This window comes from Aquila chrysaetos, chromosome 19 (genome assembly GCF_900496995.4).
Source record: "Aquila chrysaetos chrysaetos chromosome 19, bAquChr1.4, whole genome shotgun sequence".
Lineage (NCBI taxonomy): Eukaryota > Metazoa > Chordata > Aves > Accipitriformes > Accipitridae > Aquila > Aquila chrysaetos.
Genome location: NC_044022.1, coordinates 25,634,919 through 25,652,609, shown reverse-complemented (window position 1 = coordinate 25,652,609; position 17,691 = coordinate 25,634,919). Strand labels below are relative to the sequence as shown.

General features: G+C 50.8%; 1 protein-coding gene and 1 long non-coding RNA gene across 5 annotated transcripts; one reads left to right on the top strand and one right to left on the bottom strand.

The window, feature by feature from the left end:
- Window positions 1-1,786: 1,786 nt before the first annotated feature.
- Window positions 1,787-8,686, bottom strand: SERPINH1 (serpin family H member 1). Of its 4 annotated transcripts, none has more exons than XM_030043145.2 (5): window positions 8,532-8,686; window positions 5,318-5,931; window positions 5,036-5,134; window positions 4,389-4,621; window positions 1,787-4,209 (listed from the first exon to the last, which is right to left on the bottom strand). In XM_030043145.2, the coding sequence occupies exons 2-5, from the start codon at window positions 5,898-5,900 to the stop codon at window positions 3,907-3,909; spliced, it is 1,218 nt and encodes a 405-aa protein (XP_029899005.1). In that variant the 5' UTR covers window positions 5,901-5,931; window positions 8,532-8,686; the 3' UTR covers window positions 1,787-3,906. The 4 variants fall into 4 exon arrangements, with proteins under 4 accessions (XP_029899005.1, XP_029899006.1, XP_029899007.1 ...); XM_030043146.2 differs by having other exon boundaries at window positions 5,318-5,934; window positions 8,532-8,665; XM_030043147.1 differs by lacking the exon at window positions 8,532-8,686 and adding an exon at window positions 7,392-7,416.
- A 616-nt stretch (window positions 8,687-9,302) lies between these two features.
- LOC115353554 lies at window positions 9,303-16,865 on the top strand. The gene is made up of 3 exons (XR_005930849.1): window positions 9,303-10,880; window positions 13,831-13,953; window positions 14,595-16,865. It is a non-coding gene; the product is annotated as an uncharacterized LOC115353554 (long non-coding RNA).
- The last annotated feature ends 826 nt before the right edge of the window (window positions 16,866-17,691 follow it).

The window sequence follows — 17,691 nt, the reverse complement described above, 5'->3', positions numbered from 1 at the left end:
TCAGTTTCTTTTGGGTTTAAAGCCCTCCAACCTGGTCCATCAGCCTATTAATCTCACAGTGTCAATTACTGATAGAATCAAGAGATGTTTATAGTTGCTTGTGTGTAAGATCAAGAGATGTGCAAGTAGTGTGTTTAAGAGTGGTATTGCTGTACCTCTCTTCTTGCTAGATCCATCATGTTGTGAGAAGTTGAGGACAACATCAAGGATTACCGCTCTGGTGAGACCCTGCCTGCGGTTCTGCGTCCAGCTCTGGAGTCCTCAGCACAGGAAGGACATGGACCTGTTGGAGCGGGTCCAGAGGAGGCCACAAAATGATCCGAGGGCTGGAACACCTCTGCTGTGAGGAAAAGCTGAGAGAGTTGGGGTTGTTCAGCCTGGAGAAGAGAAGGTTACAGGGAGACCTTATAGCAGCCTTCCAGTACTTAAAGGGGGCTTGTAAGAAAGATGGGTACAGACTTCTTAGTAGGGCCTGTAGTGATAGGACAGGGGATGATGGTTTTAAACTAAAAGAGGAAAGATTCAGACTAGATAAAAGGAAATTTTTTTACACTGAGGTTGGTGAAACCCTGGCCCAGGTTTCCCAGAGAGGTGGTCGATGCCCCATCCCTGGAAACATTCGAGGTCAGGTTGGACGGGGCTCTGAACAGCGTGATCTGGTTGAAGATGTCCCTGCCCATGGCAGGGGGGTTGGACTAGATGACCTTGAAAGGTCCCTTCCAACCCAAACCATTTGTGATTCTATGATTATCCCATAATGGTGAAGGTTTGCACATGTGAACCGAATACCTTTCTAGCATGCATTGGTTGGAATATACCACCACCATGAGCTGTTAGAAGCTGCTAAAGGAGGGGTAGGGGGCTCATTAGGTTCCCTGTGTCTTGAGGGTGCTGTCTTCCCTGGGATGAAAAACACAAGTATTTAAAGCTGCTTGCAAGATGAGCTGGGGGTAGGATGAGCTCAGAAGCTCTGGAAAGCTTTTAACTTGCAGTATTGCTATTCTAGGTTGATGGTGTTCCTGGGCTGCTATGGTTAGTGCTGGAGATGGCTTCTGTAATTTTGTGCAGTGAAAGACTGTGATCTGGCAAGCAGCTGGTGCTTTTTCAGTTTGTGAGGAGCTCTACACGGATGTGGGTGCCTGTCCTTCCCAGACATGCTATTTTAGCTCGGGGAAAAGGGGAGGTGAGATGTCTGTGGCTTTAGTTTTGCTTGTGACTGAGTGGCAGAAAGTTAATCCCTTCCCAGAAGTGGAAGGACATGGGCCAGCAGGGTCTGACACTGCTGGATTTTCCAACTGTGGAAGTCATATTTAGCTGTATGGCCATAGCGATGGTGCAGGTTCTTGCAGTTCCTTTTCCTCCTCTATTTCCTTCGATTGGATCCCAGCTAGAGAAGCTTTTGAGTTGTAGGGTCAGGAAGGCTGGTCCCTGCAGCTAATAGCTCGCTTCTTTTTCTTCCTACGCTGCCATATTTTAACAGCCATTTGCTGTTCTGTTAAATGTCAGAGGAGGGCAGGGCAGTAGGTCCTTTACCTTGAAGCATTAAAGATGCTGGATACTTGCAGTTTCAGGAAAAAAATTTTAAAGTGAAGTGAAAAGCTGACATGTCTGTTGCTATTAGCAGGTCATAAGAACCCATCTGTTGTGTATTAAGTGTAATTTTTGTCCATAATTAACAGATTAAGAGAGGTATATTGGATTTAAAGATGGCAAGGAACCTCCCTAAGCTCTTTTAAGAGCATTTTGTCTCTACCCCCACCCTGCAAGTGACTGTGGCTGCCGGAGGTTCATTGAAAAAGTTTTATTGCAAAATTATACAACTGTCATTGTGTGGTACAAGAACAGACAATAAAAGCCATCAGACGCCTGCATCCACATGATGCAAATTATTCACAATATCCCACAGTGTGTTCTTGCCTTGCCCACCCCTTTTACCCACCCACCCCCCATCCTCCATAATGTGCTACAGCGTGTGGGTTTCAGTGCGCTGATTCAGCGGGTAGTGTCTTCGCATACACACTGGGCTTTAGGCTTCCCGTGCATTTGGGTACATCCTTGTGGATTGCCTCCTACCTCCCAACACAGTGGGGAAAGCACCTGGGAACATGATCTGGGAAGAGGCTTAAGGACAAGAATCTCCCATTCCGGCTGGCTTGGATAGGAATTAGGGCAGATGAGCTTTTCTGTGATTGTGTAACCTTGCAAACCTGGAGAAGGCATGGTCAGGTCAAGCTGCCGTATTTTTGACTATAGGAGACACCTAATAAGAGACTTTGTACTTGTAACTTAATAAATAAGTGGAAATAGTCCTGTGTATGGTCTGAAAAAATGCAGTATTGGGCTTCTATGTAGCAACCTGACACGAAGCACATTAGCAGGGAAATAAAAACAAAGAAAAGCAATGCAGTCACTGTCCTTACTGATTTCAAATAACTGGTGCTTAGATTGTGATGCACAGATTTCTCTCATTTCAATAATCTTGTCATTACTTGCTTTACGATGTCTCTCAGTGCATAGCAAGGCTTACCTGACACATGCTTCAATGCTCATGGGATCATATCAGTTCTTTGAGTAGTACTAACCTGATGATATCCCTTAAAGAGAAGATGGCAATAGCTTCCAAGTCTAGGCTGGAGCAGGCTGTGAAACTTGCTAATTATCAGACATAAATACGAGTATAACTATAAATACATTTGTTTTTCTGCATGCCCTTATCCAGGTCAGCCAACAGGGAGCTAAAGTATCATGGAGGAGAGGAGCTTCAGAAAAGGGTCATTAGGAAGTCAGGTAACGGCAGCTCTAAAGCTTTGTATTTAAACAAGAAAGTGGAAGTGAACCTGATCCACCTCCCCGTGAGAAGCCCGCAGGAGTCCCTTGGCCTGCTACGGGAGCTGACGGGTACCAGCCCTAGACATAATTGGGAGAACCTTCACAGTGGTAACTGTCTCTTTCCCAGCCCTATGTGCTGATGCAGAAGCACCAGGAGTAGTGGAGTCCCTCTGCCTAGTACAGGGTGTTTAATTCCAGATGTTGGCCCAAAAGCCCCCTTCGTGATCCCGAGGGCCATTTCTGTCATGCAAGGGTGCTGAAGGGACCTCGGGTTTATCTTTCTAGAAGCCCATCTGCTCTTTGGCCTCTCTGTTGACACCCCTAAGCCACTTACTTCTCTGTGAAGTGTTGAGCAAAGCTGCGCTTGGCTTTGCAGCAAGTGTTCTACCTAAGGAGGTGATGACCTGTTGCAGTTGAAGTATCTAACGGTCACGCAGAGCAGGGTTAGGCAGGACAGAAGGGCACAACTCCATACAATCTCTGTACTTACATGCTGTCATGGTTCTGCTCTGCTCCCAGGGCCATAGAGGGGGCTGGACTGCAGGATTGGCCCTCCGTGCTCTGTTACACACCGCTGAAGAGAGAAGCAAGGAACAACTGCAAAGCGACCAGAGCAGCTCTGGTGTGGTGCCGCATAGCGTCAAAGGGGGAGAAAAGTAAGTGGCAGAGCTAAATGTGCAGAAGCGTCTGAGATGGAAGGGTGGAGGGCTTGTGCCTTTGCAGGGCTGATGGTAGCAGCAAGGTACTTAGCAGGAGGCTTAACTCTAGTGTAGGGAGGAGCTAGGCATCAGCCTGAACATCTCAGCTGAGAATGCCAGTAGCTGAGACAGTGCATGCCAGTTCCCTTCCACTCCTGGTGACCCTCTTGTGCCAGGCTTCCCTGTTCCTCTCTGAAGGTGGGTTTGTGCAATAAGTATTTTGGGGTGAGGTAAAGTGTATGCTGGTTTCTCATCACAATGCACCCTGGTCTGAATAGCACCCATAGTTCGAGAAGGATACAAAATAGTGTTTCCCCTTTTTTGAAATCCCCCACTAAAAAACACACAAACCAAAGCTCTGGAAAAAAAAAAAACCTAACTACAACTCATCACGCATCTTGTCCCCTTTGGGCCTCACGAGCCTGCCAATGAAGAGAATGGAGTTGGTTTTACTGTCCTTGATCATGAAGATGAAGGGGTGGTCAGCGTAGAAGAGCCTGGGGTTCCTCATCTCCTCTCGGCCATAGATGTCAGCATCGTAGGGGTTCCCTTCCGTGTCCCATTCAAGAGCAGCAGCGTGGAAGACGTTGGACAGGTAAAGGTCTTTCTTGCCAGAGATCTTTGACAAGTCAGCCTTCGTTTTGTCAATGGCTTCTGTCAGGCCCAGATCAGCCAAATGTTTCTAGGAGGAGAAAAGAGGTCAGCAACCCTCCCAGAGATGACACAGTGCAATCCTTTCCAGCCATGCTTAGGCTAGCCGCTGGAAAAAGGATGACAGGCACAGAAAAATCTTCCCACTATCTTCTCTCCCACCCCAAAGAACTGCAAGGCCCAACTGTTTTCTTTAAGGACCAACTTTACCTGAAGGTCGTGGCTGACTTCCAGGACGACCTTAGGCAGCGAGATGGCCACAGATCTCTTCTTCATCTTGCCAGCCCAGGCCTTTAGCTGCTCCCTGTTCAGCAGTTTCTCAACCCTCTCCAGAGGCTCCACATGGTTTGGCATGATAAAGATCATGCTGGAGAGCTTGTGAGCAAGTGGCATCTCTACCACCTGGAGCTTTTCTGTCTCATCATCATAGTAATTGTAGAGACCTTGAAATCAGAAGCAGGAAATGGTAAGATGAGGGGCAGAGGCAAAACTACCCACAGCCTTGTTGTGAATTCACCCTGGGCTTTCCCTGACCAGCAAGGGAAGCGGGTCTGAACGCTGTTTTGGGAACTGGCCCAGCACTACTGGAGTTGGCAGCAACTCAAAACTGTGGCTTTCATTTGCGTGATAAGCTAGGATTTATTCCTAACAGCCAAGCACCCAATAGGAAACATGGATTCTCTCGGCTCACAGAGAGATTGAATCAGCAGAACAAGCGCACCCTGCTTTGTTCTCTCTCACTTAATGCCCGTCAGGCAAAACAATCTTGGAAGCAGTTGGTGGAAAACTGGGTAACGGAGCAGCAGCAAGCATAACTCCGGTTGGTCTTGACGTGGGGCAGGAGGTTTGCAACTTACCTGTGCGATGCATCATAGGAACTCCCACAGTGTAGGAACGGGTCACCATGAACCCACGGTTGTCCACCATCTTATGGTGGAACTTCTCATCCCAGTGAGCTGCAGGAGAGAGAAATTCAGCTTGTAAGGAAAGGGAATGGGTGGTAATCTCATGCACAGTTCCTAACTACTCGCTCTGAAAAAGGGTGGACCCAGGGTTTGTTCACCTTCCCATTTGGGCCGCTGTATTGGCTCAGGCTAGGTTTTGGGTCACTTGTATCAAGAATTGAAGGTAGAACTTACGCTTGAAGAACATGGCATTGACAATGAGGGCCCCATCGGTTTTCTCAACATCTTTCGTGACCTCTGGGAGTTTCCCATCCGTGGTCTGGGCTGCCCACTCATTAATGGATTTCAGGGCGCTCCTCTTGTCTCGGAAGTTGATCTTGGAGTGCTCGTAGTTGTAGTGTTTCTTGCTGTTCTTCACAAAGTCATCGGCGAAGTTGATGGAGGCAGGGCCGTACAAGCGGTTGCCGATCTTCCAGGTGACATTGCGGGCTGTGCTGTTGCTGACCTCATTCAGGAGCTCGGACAACCCGCTGTGCACGTAGTCATCATTCAGTTTGTCCGCGCTGAGCACTGCCTTGGCTTGGGAGGCGGTTGTGGCTTTGCCCCCGAGGGACACGAGGCCGAGGGAAGAGGCCACGACCACGGGGGACAGCAGGATGTTCTCCATGTTCTTGTCCTTCGCCATGGCATGGTAGAGGTTGAAGGCCAGTGTTGTGCTGCGGTCAGCCAGCGTTGTTGCCTTGTCGCTCAGCTTTCTGTCCTCCGATGGCACGGCTGCAGCGAGGCCGCAGAGAGCGAGCACCAGAGTAATCCACATGGCTTCAGCGGCACCCAACACCTCTGAGGACCTGCTGGGCAAGAAGAGCTCACCGTCAGCATGATTGACGCCCTTCCTGGAGCATTGAGAGACCCCAGGGGCTCTTCCAGTGAAACCCACTCCTAGGCTCCAGTGATAGCCAGAGCATCTGCATCAACGCTTTGCTTGGGGTGCAGCGATCCCAAGTCCACACTGGGCTTTCCCCTGAGCAACAGTTAATCTTCAAGAGTCCAGGCTGCACTCTGGCACGCACAGCCTGTGCATTTTGAATGAATGCTTCCTTTTTAAGCAATTTTACTATATTACGGTATGTTCATGTACAGTAAATGACTTAAGGAGGGGCCAGGGAATGGAAGCAACAGATATTTCTGTCCCCAGAGTAGCAGGTCAAACCTCTGCTGTGGTGGGGAAAAGCTAAAAGTAGGATGTTTCTGTTGCCCAAGGGCCACGTAGCACAGTGCTGCCTGTCGATCTAGGGGCTACTGGGGTCAGTGTACGGCAGGGATCGTCCTCTCTGGGGACCCCAGCTCGGTACCCAAATGCTCAGCTTTCTAGACACTAGATGGAGCACATGAGCTTCCACCGAGCTAAGTCAGAAGGGCCCCTTGAGAAGATCCAGCACTGTCTAGTCAGCTTCGTCCGACTTAAGTTTTGTCTGTACAGCCCTGCCAGGGAGACACAGGGGCAGAGGAAGGTTGTGGACCCCTCCTTTGCCCCAGCAGAGCCCCCCTCCCAATATGTTCATGCATTAGGTAGGTGCATCTCTTTACAACGTAGGTGCACCCATCCCCAGTGAGGGCACTGAGCTACTAGCTTTGATAAATCTGCAGACTGACCAGTCCTAAATGCCGTGCCTGAAAGCTCTTTGGAGCTCATCCCGCCTGCCTCCGAGGCTGTAACCGGTCCCCGGACCTTCCCTCCCTCCTGACTTCACGCTGCTCACGGCAAACCTTCCTGATGGCAGATCCTCAGGGCTTAAATTCCACCTTCACGCGCAAAGCGAGCTTTTCCTGGACAGGCTGCATCACGCCCAAGGCTACAGTGAAGTTCTGTTCCTTGGTCCTCTCCTCCCACCCTGCTCCTGGCCAGCCTCAGAGGCTGCTTGACAAGAAAGGGCTGCAACGGGGCAGCTTCAGGGTTAAAGCGAACCGAGGAGGAAGCGAAGGGCCCGCTGGGATTACATATGGAAGGAAACACGCACATAGCCCGAAGCAAAGAGAGTGCGCAGTTGCACTAGGGACCCTTTGCCAGACTGGGAATTATGTAGCCTCAGAGAGGGAGGCAGCTTGTATCCTAAAATCCTTTTGGGAGCAAGCCTTCCGTTGAAGGGAAGAGCCATCCTGGCTACCTAGGAGCACAGACTTGTGCGACGGGCTCAAAACTGCTCTTGATGCACTTTTAAGGTGCAGACAGCATTGGGTGCGGCAAGCATTTAAAATCTGAGGGGTTTTCTTTTGGTTTTTTTTTCTTCCCTTTTATTTCTAAAGATACCTTGAAACTGTTTCATAGTGAGGTCAACGTTTGCCTTTTTCATTCTGAAAGAAAACAGATACATGGAGTAATTCTCTTGCGAGCAACGGGCAGCCCACACCGCTTACATCCTCAGCTTAAAAAAAGTTCATTACTTCAGAGACTGGTGAGAAATGTGTCTGGGTGCCCTGGGCTGCGACAAGTGATGCAGCCTGCGGCGGCGAGACAGAGAAATTTTGCCCATCCTTGGATTACGGCTGAGATTACTGGTGAATTCATAACCCAGGGTGAAAATAGAGGGAATGCAGGGGAATGCGCAGCCTATAACATCCTCTCTTGCGTTTGTACAGCCCAGCCCTGCAAGGGGACGCCCTGTGCCAACGTGGCATTCCGCAGACCTCCTCGGGCCCGTTGGGGACCCGCTCTCCTGGCAGGATGGCAGGATTTGGAGGTACCATCGCCCACGACAGCCACCCAGAGGCACGCACCCCTGCAAGGACTGTATTTCTCCCAGGACCGAGACAAAGCCGCAGGACGGAGGCACGCAAGCAAAAGGCTATTTCCATGTCAGCGGAGGGACGTGACATTTGTTAAGGCAGGCAGAAGGACAGGGTTAGTCAGTCTTGTCGCGGGGAGGCTGTAGTGAGAGCCCCCCCTCCTGCGCTGGGCTGGTGCCCAGGGTCCCGCAGGCTCCCAGGCTGGGCAGGAGCAGGGGCTGGAGGCTTTTTTCTCCAACCAGGGCTGCTCCGGCACCACTTGGACCAAGTTAGTGCTTCCCTTACCCCCCCCTCTTTTCTTTCTTCGCCCCCTGAAAATTTCTCCTGGGTGTAAGACCAGGGTGCGGCTTCACTGCAAGGAGGCGGGGGGGGGGGGCGGATCTTTTAATGTCTTTTCTCAAAAAACACAGCCGGCTTGTGGGGCAGTCTGTACCCTACCCCACTTCAACCCACCCCAATGCAACCCCCTTTTCCCCCATGCAATACCCCCCCCCTTCCCTGCCCCGTGGGGCCAGCCAGGAACAGGCAGGACCCCCAAACCAACACGCAGCCTGCTGCAATCTCAGCTTGGCCACATCCCTGCCTGGCAGCGGTCCTGCGAACCCGGGCTGCGCCGGTTTCCCCCTCCCACCACCCCTTTATTTTTATTTTTTTTTTCTTTTACCTGCGGGGCTGGGGTGCTGCTTTGCTCGGCTCCCCTGTGCACCTCACGGTCCGGCGGAGGGGGTATATAAGGGGCCGGGGAGAAACTTCTGGAAAGTTGGGAAAAACCTCGCAAAAAACGCCTGGGGAGGGAGAGGAAGGGGAGGATCCGACCAAGCTCTCCCTGCCTCTCGCCAATAGCAGGGAGCGCCCGGCCCCGCTGCTGCAAAGCGGAGGGGGGGTCCGGCGGGGCTGGGGGGGGGGACACGCGTGGTCCCTCCTTCTGCCGCCACGGCCGGAGCTGCCTCCGTGCCTGCCCCCGGCCGGGCCTTGCGGGAGGGCTCGGGGGGGGGGCTTTCCCAAGCCCAAACGGTGCTTTTTGCATTTTTACGGGGCTCTGGAGCTTCTTATTACCCCCCCCTGCCCCGGCAGCTCTTGGGGCTGGGTGGTTGTTGGTGCGTGAGGCGGGTGATTTATTTATTTTTTTCCGGTGTGTCGTCCTCCGTGAAGTTAGGGGTGTTGCAAAGGGTTTCAGGCAGGACCGGAGCAGTCACAGGCAGCGAGTGTTTAACATCTGCACCTGGTTCAGGCCACGTCTTGCCCTTCCAGCACCTAAAGGAGGCCTAGAAGAAAGCTGGAGAAGGACTTTTTACAAGGGCATGTAGTGATAGGACAAAGGGTCATGGCTTTAAACTGAAAGGGGGCAGGTTTAGATTAGATATTAGGAAGAAATTCTTTACTGTGAGGGTGGTGAGACACTGGAGCAGGTTGCCCAGAGAAGTTGTGGCTGCCCCGTCCCTGGCAGTGTTCAAGGCCAGGTTGGATGTGGCTGTGAGCAACCTGGTCTAGTGGAAGGTGTCCCTGCCTATGTTGAATGATTCTGTGATTCTATGTTCTTAAATGCCCCCCAGTTCGGTGATACCCAAGAGGACCTGTATTTGCTTTGCGGGGACCTCATGGCCAAGTTACAGGCAGTGGGAGAGCTTCCTCATATTGCTGTATCCCACAGAGACTGGTTTTCCATCCATCTCCCCCCCTCTGTACTAACACCCCCTCTTTTTCCCCCGCAGCTGGGCTGCTGAAGTGGTGAACATCACATCTTCCATACTTCCAAACCTCCCCCTGCACCCTAGGTGTGAGAGCAGCAGGTCGGCTGGGGTCTGTTCTTCATTGTAGTGTAACACCGTGGCAAAATCCTCATGTCTGGCAAACTTAGGCAGTTTAGAAAGGCGTTATGGCTGCAAATATCCGCAGCCCCAAAGTAATGTCGAAGGAGTTAAATGCTCATGCTCCCCTGTGCCAGACTGCCTGGCTGAGAGCGCTTGCAGCAAAGTATGTGCCATAGAGAAGTTTCTGCGCTGAGTCACAAGTATTGAGCACCACTCGGTTTCAACCCTGTCACATTTTAAGCAGGCATGGGATTTTTTTTAATGGCAATCTGGGATACAGTGATATGCTAGGTACCACCCAGTAACTAAGCACCATTCTCATTGGTGGTTGCCACATTAGCAGAAGGATGCTGCATCACTGTGTTGTTTAACTGATGTCTATGTCTTCCCTTGCTTCTAATCACCATATAATTTCATTTCCCCCCCCCCCCCCCCCCCCAGTTTTGGCTCTGCAGGTTTCTCTGCTTCCCTCGGAAGACAGGGGTCTTCACAGGTTGCTACCTCTTGTTGTTATAGTAGAAAACAGCACCTGATTTTGTCTTCTGGCTTTGACTATTCTGCCCTCAGACCTGAGTTGTTGTCTTGCAAGCACCTTGCATTCCCTGCACAACATCAGTGTACCGATTCTAGAAGATGGCATCAAAAAGTGACATTTTTCTTCTGTCTAAACCATTCAGATGATGCCATGTGTGCAGATACTCCACACCTCAAATGAGGGGTGGTCTTTGAGACCTCCCTGTACAAAATTTTACACCAGCTGCAATAAACCAGCTCCCCAGAACTCTAATAGCAAAACAAAACGTGTGTTTCTACGATAATTTCGCTCACAGCACCGTTTGCAGCAACAAGACCTTGATAACAGTGGTAGCAGATAACAGGAGGTTTGTTCTGGTCACTGGGTGTTTGCTTCTGGCTGTGAGAAAGATTGTCCCGTTCATCCATTCCCAATAGCCTTTATTATGGCTGAATTGATCCATGCGGTGTCATTTGCACAAAAGCTGTTATAGGGGAAAAGTGCCAAGGGGTCTCACTCACTGGGTGACCTTTTGGGTGCCAAGCATGAAGTCATTTCAGATGCCTGAAGGCTCCTGGCCTTTTTAATTTTTTTTTTTTTTTTTTATTTCAGTGGTGTGTGTGGAGAAATACCTGAACAAAACATGTTTCCAGCTGACATCTTCCCTGGGCATTTTGCATCCTAGCAGGTACCTTACGCTGCGGTCTTCAATGATAACGTGCCTAAATGGTCCTAATGGCTTCACAACATGATGTTCAGAAATCAGCTTCCTTCTGGGAAGGGAGGGCTTCAGTGGGAGAGAGAGGTTTGAAGTACCTTGAGCACCATATTTTTGTGCACCCTCGTGTATATTTGGAGCAGTTTTCTTGGCTTTGTGTCTGCATAAATGATCAGGATGTGGCCCCAGGGTTTTTATAGCACAATCTCTGCTTTATTACTATGTTGCCATGGTAAAAAATGAATTTGCTGATAGCAAACAATCAATACACAGGTGAAATGTTACTGGTTTGTACCAGCAGCACGTACCAACTGATAAATGAGAAAAGCTCCTTTAAACTTCCAGTGTCAGCTGGTTTTCTCTGCCAAGCCCTGCATTGCTCCACCTTCAAACCCTTCTGTGTAATTACTTCCCATGTAAGATTTTCTTTTTCTTCCTAGTGAAATTTAAAATAAACTCTAAAACTTTTAATCTTGATCTCTTCCAATGCTTCCCAGCACCAAACTCCTTTGACACAAGTGCAGGGCTCTGTGCTTCAGTCCTTTTAAATGGCTCTGCCTCAGTAACGGGTATTTGGAGTTGAATAAAAATAGTTCTTTGTGTTTGAGGACAGGCAGCCCAGCATAAAGATATTTCAAATTTTTGACTGTATATTCCAACCTATTCCTGCTATCACCAGCTGCCCCACGCTACTAATTCATCCCCCCAGACAACACAATCCTGAGTGCATTGCTGTAGGACAGCCACAATAAATCTGCGGGGCTTTAGGATGTGAATGTGCAGAAAACGAGTAAATTCTACCAAAATGTCATCAAACAGCTTAATCTTGGCCGTGAACATTTTTGTCCAGGGCAAAAGTGCTAGGAATTGGGCTGATCTGCGTCGCAGGGGGAGATTTTTGTTGCCATCGAGCGATTTCCAAGTGCAACTGGACTTTGCAGGCGCCGTGGCCAGCGCTCCCTGCCCCCACAGTGCCACGTAGGAGATCCTACAGCAGTGGGATGCGGGGAGAGGACCGGGAAGGGGGAGCGATACTGGGAGTTGCCTTCTTCCGTCTTCTCTGCTCCTTTAATGAGAGGGCCCAGCTGCCAAAAGACACATCCACTTCTCCAGCACAACTCCTCCCCTCCAGCCGCCCAGCTTTAAAACACACTTGTGCGCAGGGCAAAACTTGCGTTTCTTTTGTTGCGAGTTATTTCATGTGCGGTTGTCCTCCTTGGGGAGCCTTTGGATTTAGGGGGCTGCAAATCTACTGAGCTATAACATACTTTAATTAAAAAAAAACCCAAACAATTTGTGATATGGGTCTGATCCTACACAGCCCCACAAACCAGACGGAGATTTGCAGCCTGTTGTCGCAGTGCCTGGGCCGGGTGTGGGGGAGCTACTGAGGTGGAGAGCAGTGAAATCCGACTGGTACCATGAGTCCTACACCCAGCTCTGCGGTAAAACCCGATGCCCAGCTGTAAAACATCTGGACTGATGCTGTCGTGGTCGTTTGGCTTGTCTTATTTAAAGCAGTGTTACTAATTCATTTGATTATATATTAAAGGAGCACTTTACTTCTACAAAAGCAAAAGAAAGCAAACACTGCACTCTAACAGGCTCTTTGGACAGAACTTTCAAAATATAAACTCCAGCAGCTTTGCACATTCCCCATTTCCTGTAGGCTGCAGTGACCTGGGAGACTGACCCTTGTTTTCCTCTATCAGTGACAGAGTCTGTCATCTTCTAAGCTGCTGTGAAGCAGCGCTGGTGCAGGATTTCTGCTTTCCAGGATGAAGCATGGTCTGTAGCAAGGATAGCAATGAAGGCAATTTGTAGAGCAGACGTACTTAGTCCCTTCTTGTAACTCTCAGCTTTAATGGGGCAGGGGATTAAAGCTGTTCACCACATCCCACAGTTAAGAGCGTGGAGCTAGGTAGAAGCTACCAGGAGATCATTTTAAAACAGATCCCAGGGAGTCCTTTTACATGCAGTTGCATCCACAGGAGGCAGATGGGATCTAATCTAAAAGTATTAGACAAATTAGACTAATTAGTTCCAGAAGTAGATACTAATGGGGATGCATACTGAACATCCCTAATCCAGCAGGTTTGGGTGCTGGGGTGGCACAAGTGCAATGGACCACAGGCAAGCTGGAACTAGTTGCTTGCTTTCAAGGTGCTTGCCTCTTGCACAGTTGCTGGTGGAGCGGAGATAGACAACCCACACTTGGCCTGGTGGGACATTTTGCATGTCCTTACGAGCCTCAGAGTTTATGAGCCTTACCTCCCCTTGTGGGTAACTCAGTTACCTCTGGGGTTTCTCTGTGCTGCAGATGAGGAAGGCGGGGATGCTCAGAGCCAGCATGGGTCTGGCACTGAAGAGCAGCTGAGAAGCTGTCATGGTGCTGAACATCTCTTGGAGGGAGCACAGCACATGGCAGGATTAGGTCTTGGAGGATTAAAAACCATGGGATACTGATCCTCTTTGCAGCCTCCACCTTGAATGCATCTAGTCTTCCTGCAGAGGATGCAGTCAGCCTGGGACACTCCCTGATACAGTCAAATTCCCAAATTTGCACGTCCCCCTTGCGTCCCCCATCCTGGTGACAGCGTTATCTCACCTGCCTGCAAGGGTGAGACAAAGGCAGCACTGATGTGAATGCTCCCCTGCCTCTGCACCGCTTCTTGCTTCTCCTGCCCGCATCTGCTGGGCATCTTTTTCTCACCTGATGACAGACAAGGTGAACCAGCCTTAAAGAAACCCTCCCTCGGTCAGCTCAAACCTTGTCAAATCAGTTCAATCCTCCCCAGACCATTTCTCAGAGCTTCCCAGGGCAGCCCCAGGAGCGGTGTTATCACGGATTTGTCTGGGATTGCTGAGGAGCTTGCACGTGTCTCAGTTTCACCAGCCAAATCTCTTCCCCAAACCGGAGCAAAACGAGTCTGGATGGAGCCTGGAAGCAGCCGTGGCCGATGGAGGGATCCAGCCTGCGGTCATCTCCCAGAGCCGTGTGAGGAGCCATGAATGGTGGCAACCAGCATGACTCCAGTCTCAGGTGAATTCCCAGTAGCACTCAAACACGACGGCCTCACCTCCAGGCAAATCAAGCATGTATTGGGTGAGGGAATCCCTCCCTATCCAGAGCTAGTCAGAGCTCGCCTGGTTCTCTGGGTACGCACATACAAAGGCTTTGGGGGGATTCTGCTTCTCTGCTCAGCTCAAGGGCAAGTTCAGGATCGGCGCTTTAATTTTCCCCTTGCAACCTCCTCCTTTGCCACTCTGAGCTCGTTCACGCAGCTCCAGGCATCACGGAGCGATGGCTTTGCAGGTAGCGATGGCTTGGACTCCGGCAGAATCACAGCCCTTCTCCCCCTCTCTCTGGCTTGTGGCCGTGCCCGGGTCCCAGTTTGGCTGGAGCTGGAAGGGACCAGCTTTATCTGAATAGAGGGCACACAAAGGACGGCAGTGAAGCTGAAAGGCTGAGTGTCCCGTGGATCTGTGCCCTGGCCTGTCTGGTCTGCAGCAGTGACGAGCCAAACTCATCTCTGCTAGCCTGCTGTGCCCAGAGCCGGGGATGCCGGCCCCCGGCTTTCTGGGAGGTCACAGGGTGGGTTTATATGCCCTGAAGTCACAAATTCAGCCTCTGGATGCACGCATCCTCTGCAAAGCACTGGTCAGCTTTTGCTTCTTCAGCAGATGTGACGGAGGAGAAAAAGGCAGAGGGAAAAGAACTGTGATTTCCCTGGAGGGGGGCGAATTCTCCATCCGTGGTATCACGCAGGTATGCCGTGATGCACGAACAAGGAAGGACAGGCTAGAGAGGCCACAGCTGCAGCTTTCCCACAGGGCATGGAGGAGAGAGACTCCCTTGATCCCGGTTTGTAATCCCTGTTTAATACTCCCAGCGAAAAGTTCAAAATCCACAGGGTCTCCTGCCAACACATCGAGGCGGGGGGGAAATTCCTCTGGTGCTTTTGGGTGGAAAGAATGACATCTGCGAGGCCTCGGCGGAGGTCCAGCACGGGTGACGGCAGGTCGGATTGCAAACCCCTGCATCCCGTACCTTCCCGGGAGCTAGGCTATGGGGGGACGAGATGGGGTCCTTGTGGACAGCCACAGCTCCGGGGCAGGACTTTGCCATCCCTGGGTGGCAAGCTGGGAGGACGCACGTGGCCGCCAGGTCCCGTGCTCTTTCTACACTGATACAGGAGCTCTGGTTTGGGATCGTGGCAAACCAACAAGACGTGGGGCTCTGGGGTACGCTTTCCAGGCTGGCTGGATGCGCTGCCTTGGACTGGTGATATTCGGTCCTCACCCCCTCCCTTCTGCCTCGCAGTGACTGCGACCGTCTGGATCCACCCGAAAATTAACCGAAAGAAAAAGAAAGTGGTTAGTTTTTCAGCCACGTCAGCCCCACGAACGCCAGGGCCATCTCAAGGGCAGGCTGCGAGAGCGGGACGAGACCGGTGATTTGGGACGCTGTAGCTTCAGTTTCCCCACTGTGAGGAGGCTGAGGCAGGCAGCAAGGAACGCGCCATTTCCAGTTTTTGACCCTTTATTACAAAATACGAGCAAAGAAGGCCCAGGACCAGGGTGGTCCGTCTGCTCAGTCATGCACAGAGTGGGGCTGCAAAGGGGAATCTCTGACGTCTCGTTAAAAAGCTGAATTCCTGTCCGCTGCGATGTTAAAGCTCTTCCTGGCTGCCTGTTTTCAAGAAGCATATGGGAACTTAAAAGGTTTGAGCTCTCTGCCTCTCCTTTAAATTTGGTTGAAGCTGTCAGACAGCTGAGAGGAGGCGCAGACCCACATGCCCCCCCTCCCCTGCAGCGCAGCAATTTTTCAGGCCTCTTCTGAGGAAACGGGATGTAAAAGGAAACCATTTATTCTGGAGCCAGCCGAAGGAACAGAAACGCCCCTAAAACCGACCCTTGCTTGGAAAGAGATCCTCCGCCAGCCAGTCTTCTGCTTCCAGCGCATTGCTGCTCTGGGGCGGGCAGCGGGGCGGGTTCAGCGTGTGCACGCGTGTGCACGTGTGTGCATGCGTGTGCACGCCCGCTTGTGCGTAGGCACACAAGTTACACAACTGCCTGCTTCGCCAATCTTACCGATGTCCCTCAAAGTGGCTTGGTTGTTGGAAATCAGGTCCCCAGCAAGCCGAGCTGCAAAACTCTGCCACTGGTGATGCTGGTGGGGGCCGAATGCAGGAGAGGGCTGGGGGTTTTGCTGCGTTGTGGACTTCGGGGTGCTTGGTGCGGCAGTTTTAAGGCAGGAAAGGAGGAGGGGAGAGATGAATCTGAGGAAAGACACGCTGGGCTCGGCACCCCCCCCTGCACCGGGCAGCGGTCCAGCAGGAGTAAACGGCGTGTACATTTCTCATCGCCCACGTGTTGCAGATATGTAAGCAAAGGGATGCTTAGGAAGGGGCTTGGCAGCCTCTTCGTCTTTTCTGCTCTTACAGAGGCAACAGAAAAGCTGCCCAGAGAGATACAACAGGAGAAGGGGCTTCATCCTTCCCCGTGTCCAGGGACCAGAGGCTCTTGGTTGCCCCAACCCTCGTGACATTGTTGTGCTGATCTGGTGGGACCAAACCAGTTTGTGTCTAGACCTGAGCTGCTGCGCCTTTGCTTGGGTTGACAGAACGCACCCACGTGGGAGGCAAATGTCACGCCGGTCGGGTCCCTTCACGTAGGTCCAAACTGGGTGAGGAAGCATAACCCTTGTGGCAGTTTAGGATGTATCTGCAAAAGGCCAAGACCAGTCTCCAAGGCAAGGGGACCGGCTGGTGGAGGGTTGAGCATGCGTTGATGAGAACAGAGATAAGGCATCTGAGAGTTTCTTTGCTCTCTGTGTCGTAAGAGTGGTTGAGCTCAAGTAAGAGTTACCCATTTGAACTTAATTTGGCCTTTCCAAGCTTTTTAGTGCTTTTTGCAACTTTAATGCCACTTCTGATGTCGTTTTGCAGTGCATGATAGATGCATAGTGTCACAGGTAATGTTTAATAAATTTAACGATGTATTTCTCTCTGTCTGAAGTTTCCTATGTCCCAGAATACTGTTTCTGCATGTGGGACCCGGCATCAAAAACCACATACTATGCTTAGTCTAAATACTCCTGCCTGTTTAAAATATGCCAGCAGAGAATTTCAGTGTGTATTTCCTAGCTACTGTATAGATTTTCAGTGAAAACTTGGCAGGGAAGAGGTGGTAGGCAGGATTTCTGGAAAATTCAAGGAGCCCACATGATGCAACCCTGATGCATTCTTGCAGAGCGACGCCTGCTAGTGTAATCTTTAGAAGGGGCCGCTAGCATTTTGCGCCAGATGTCAATGGGCTGCATCCACACATTAAAGACTTTTCCAGGGTCAGATCTTTGTCCTGCCAGAGTGCCAGGGTTTGTGCTGTTGGTATTGCAGAACCACATTCTTGTGTCAGGGAGAATTATGTTAATTTTAGAAGCGAAAGCCACTGTTAGATTTCCATTTTCCTTCTTTTATAACTTGCAGGGAGGAAAGTTGTCGATCGGCCAATGAACTTTTCTCTATTTCCCATTTTAGAATTAACCACAGCTGCTGCAGTCTTCACTGAAAGCACAAAAAAAGCCATCCAGCCATTGCAAATGTTTCTTCTTCGCTTCTTCCTCGCAAATCACCCTCTGGCTGTTGGACACAGCAAGTCTTGCAGGGTTTGAGCATTCATGTGGCTGAGTCTTGTTATCCTCAGCTGGTGTCCTGGCCACCGGGAACCTGAAGGCTTTGAGAGGTAACTGGGATGGGATGGAGCGGGTCGAAATGCC

What these genes read in the sequence shown, in the direction of transcription:
- SERPINH1 (XM_030043145.2), bottom strand. Translation starts at nt 5,900, where the DNA reads ATGTGGATTACTCTGGTGCTCGCTCTCTGCGGCCTCGCTGCAGCCGTG. An exon ending in CAATGCCATGTTCTTCAAGC is followed by an intron (nt 5,135 to 5,317) that starts GTAAGTTCTACC and finishes TCTCTCCTGCAG; the next exon opens with CTCACTGGGATGAGAAGTTC. An exon ending in AAGTCAGCCACGACCTTCAG is followed by an intron (nt 4,210 to 4,388) that starts GTAAAGTTGGTC and finishes TTCTCCTCCTAG; the next exon opens with AAACATTTGGCTGATCTGGG.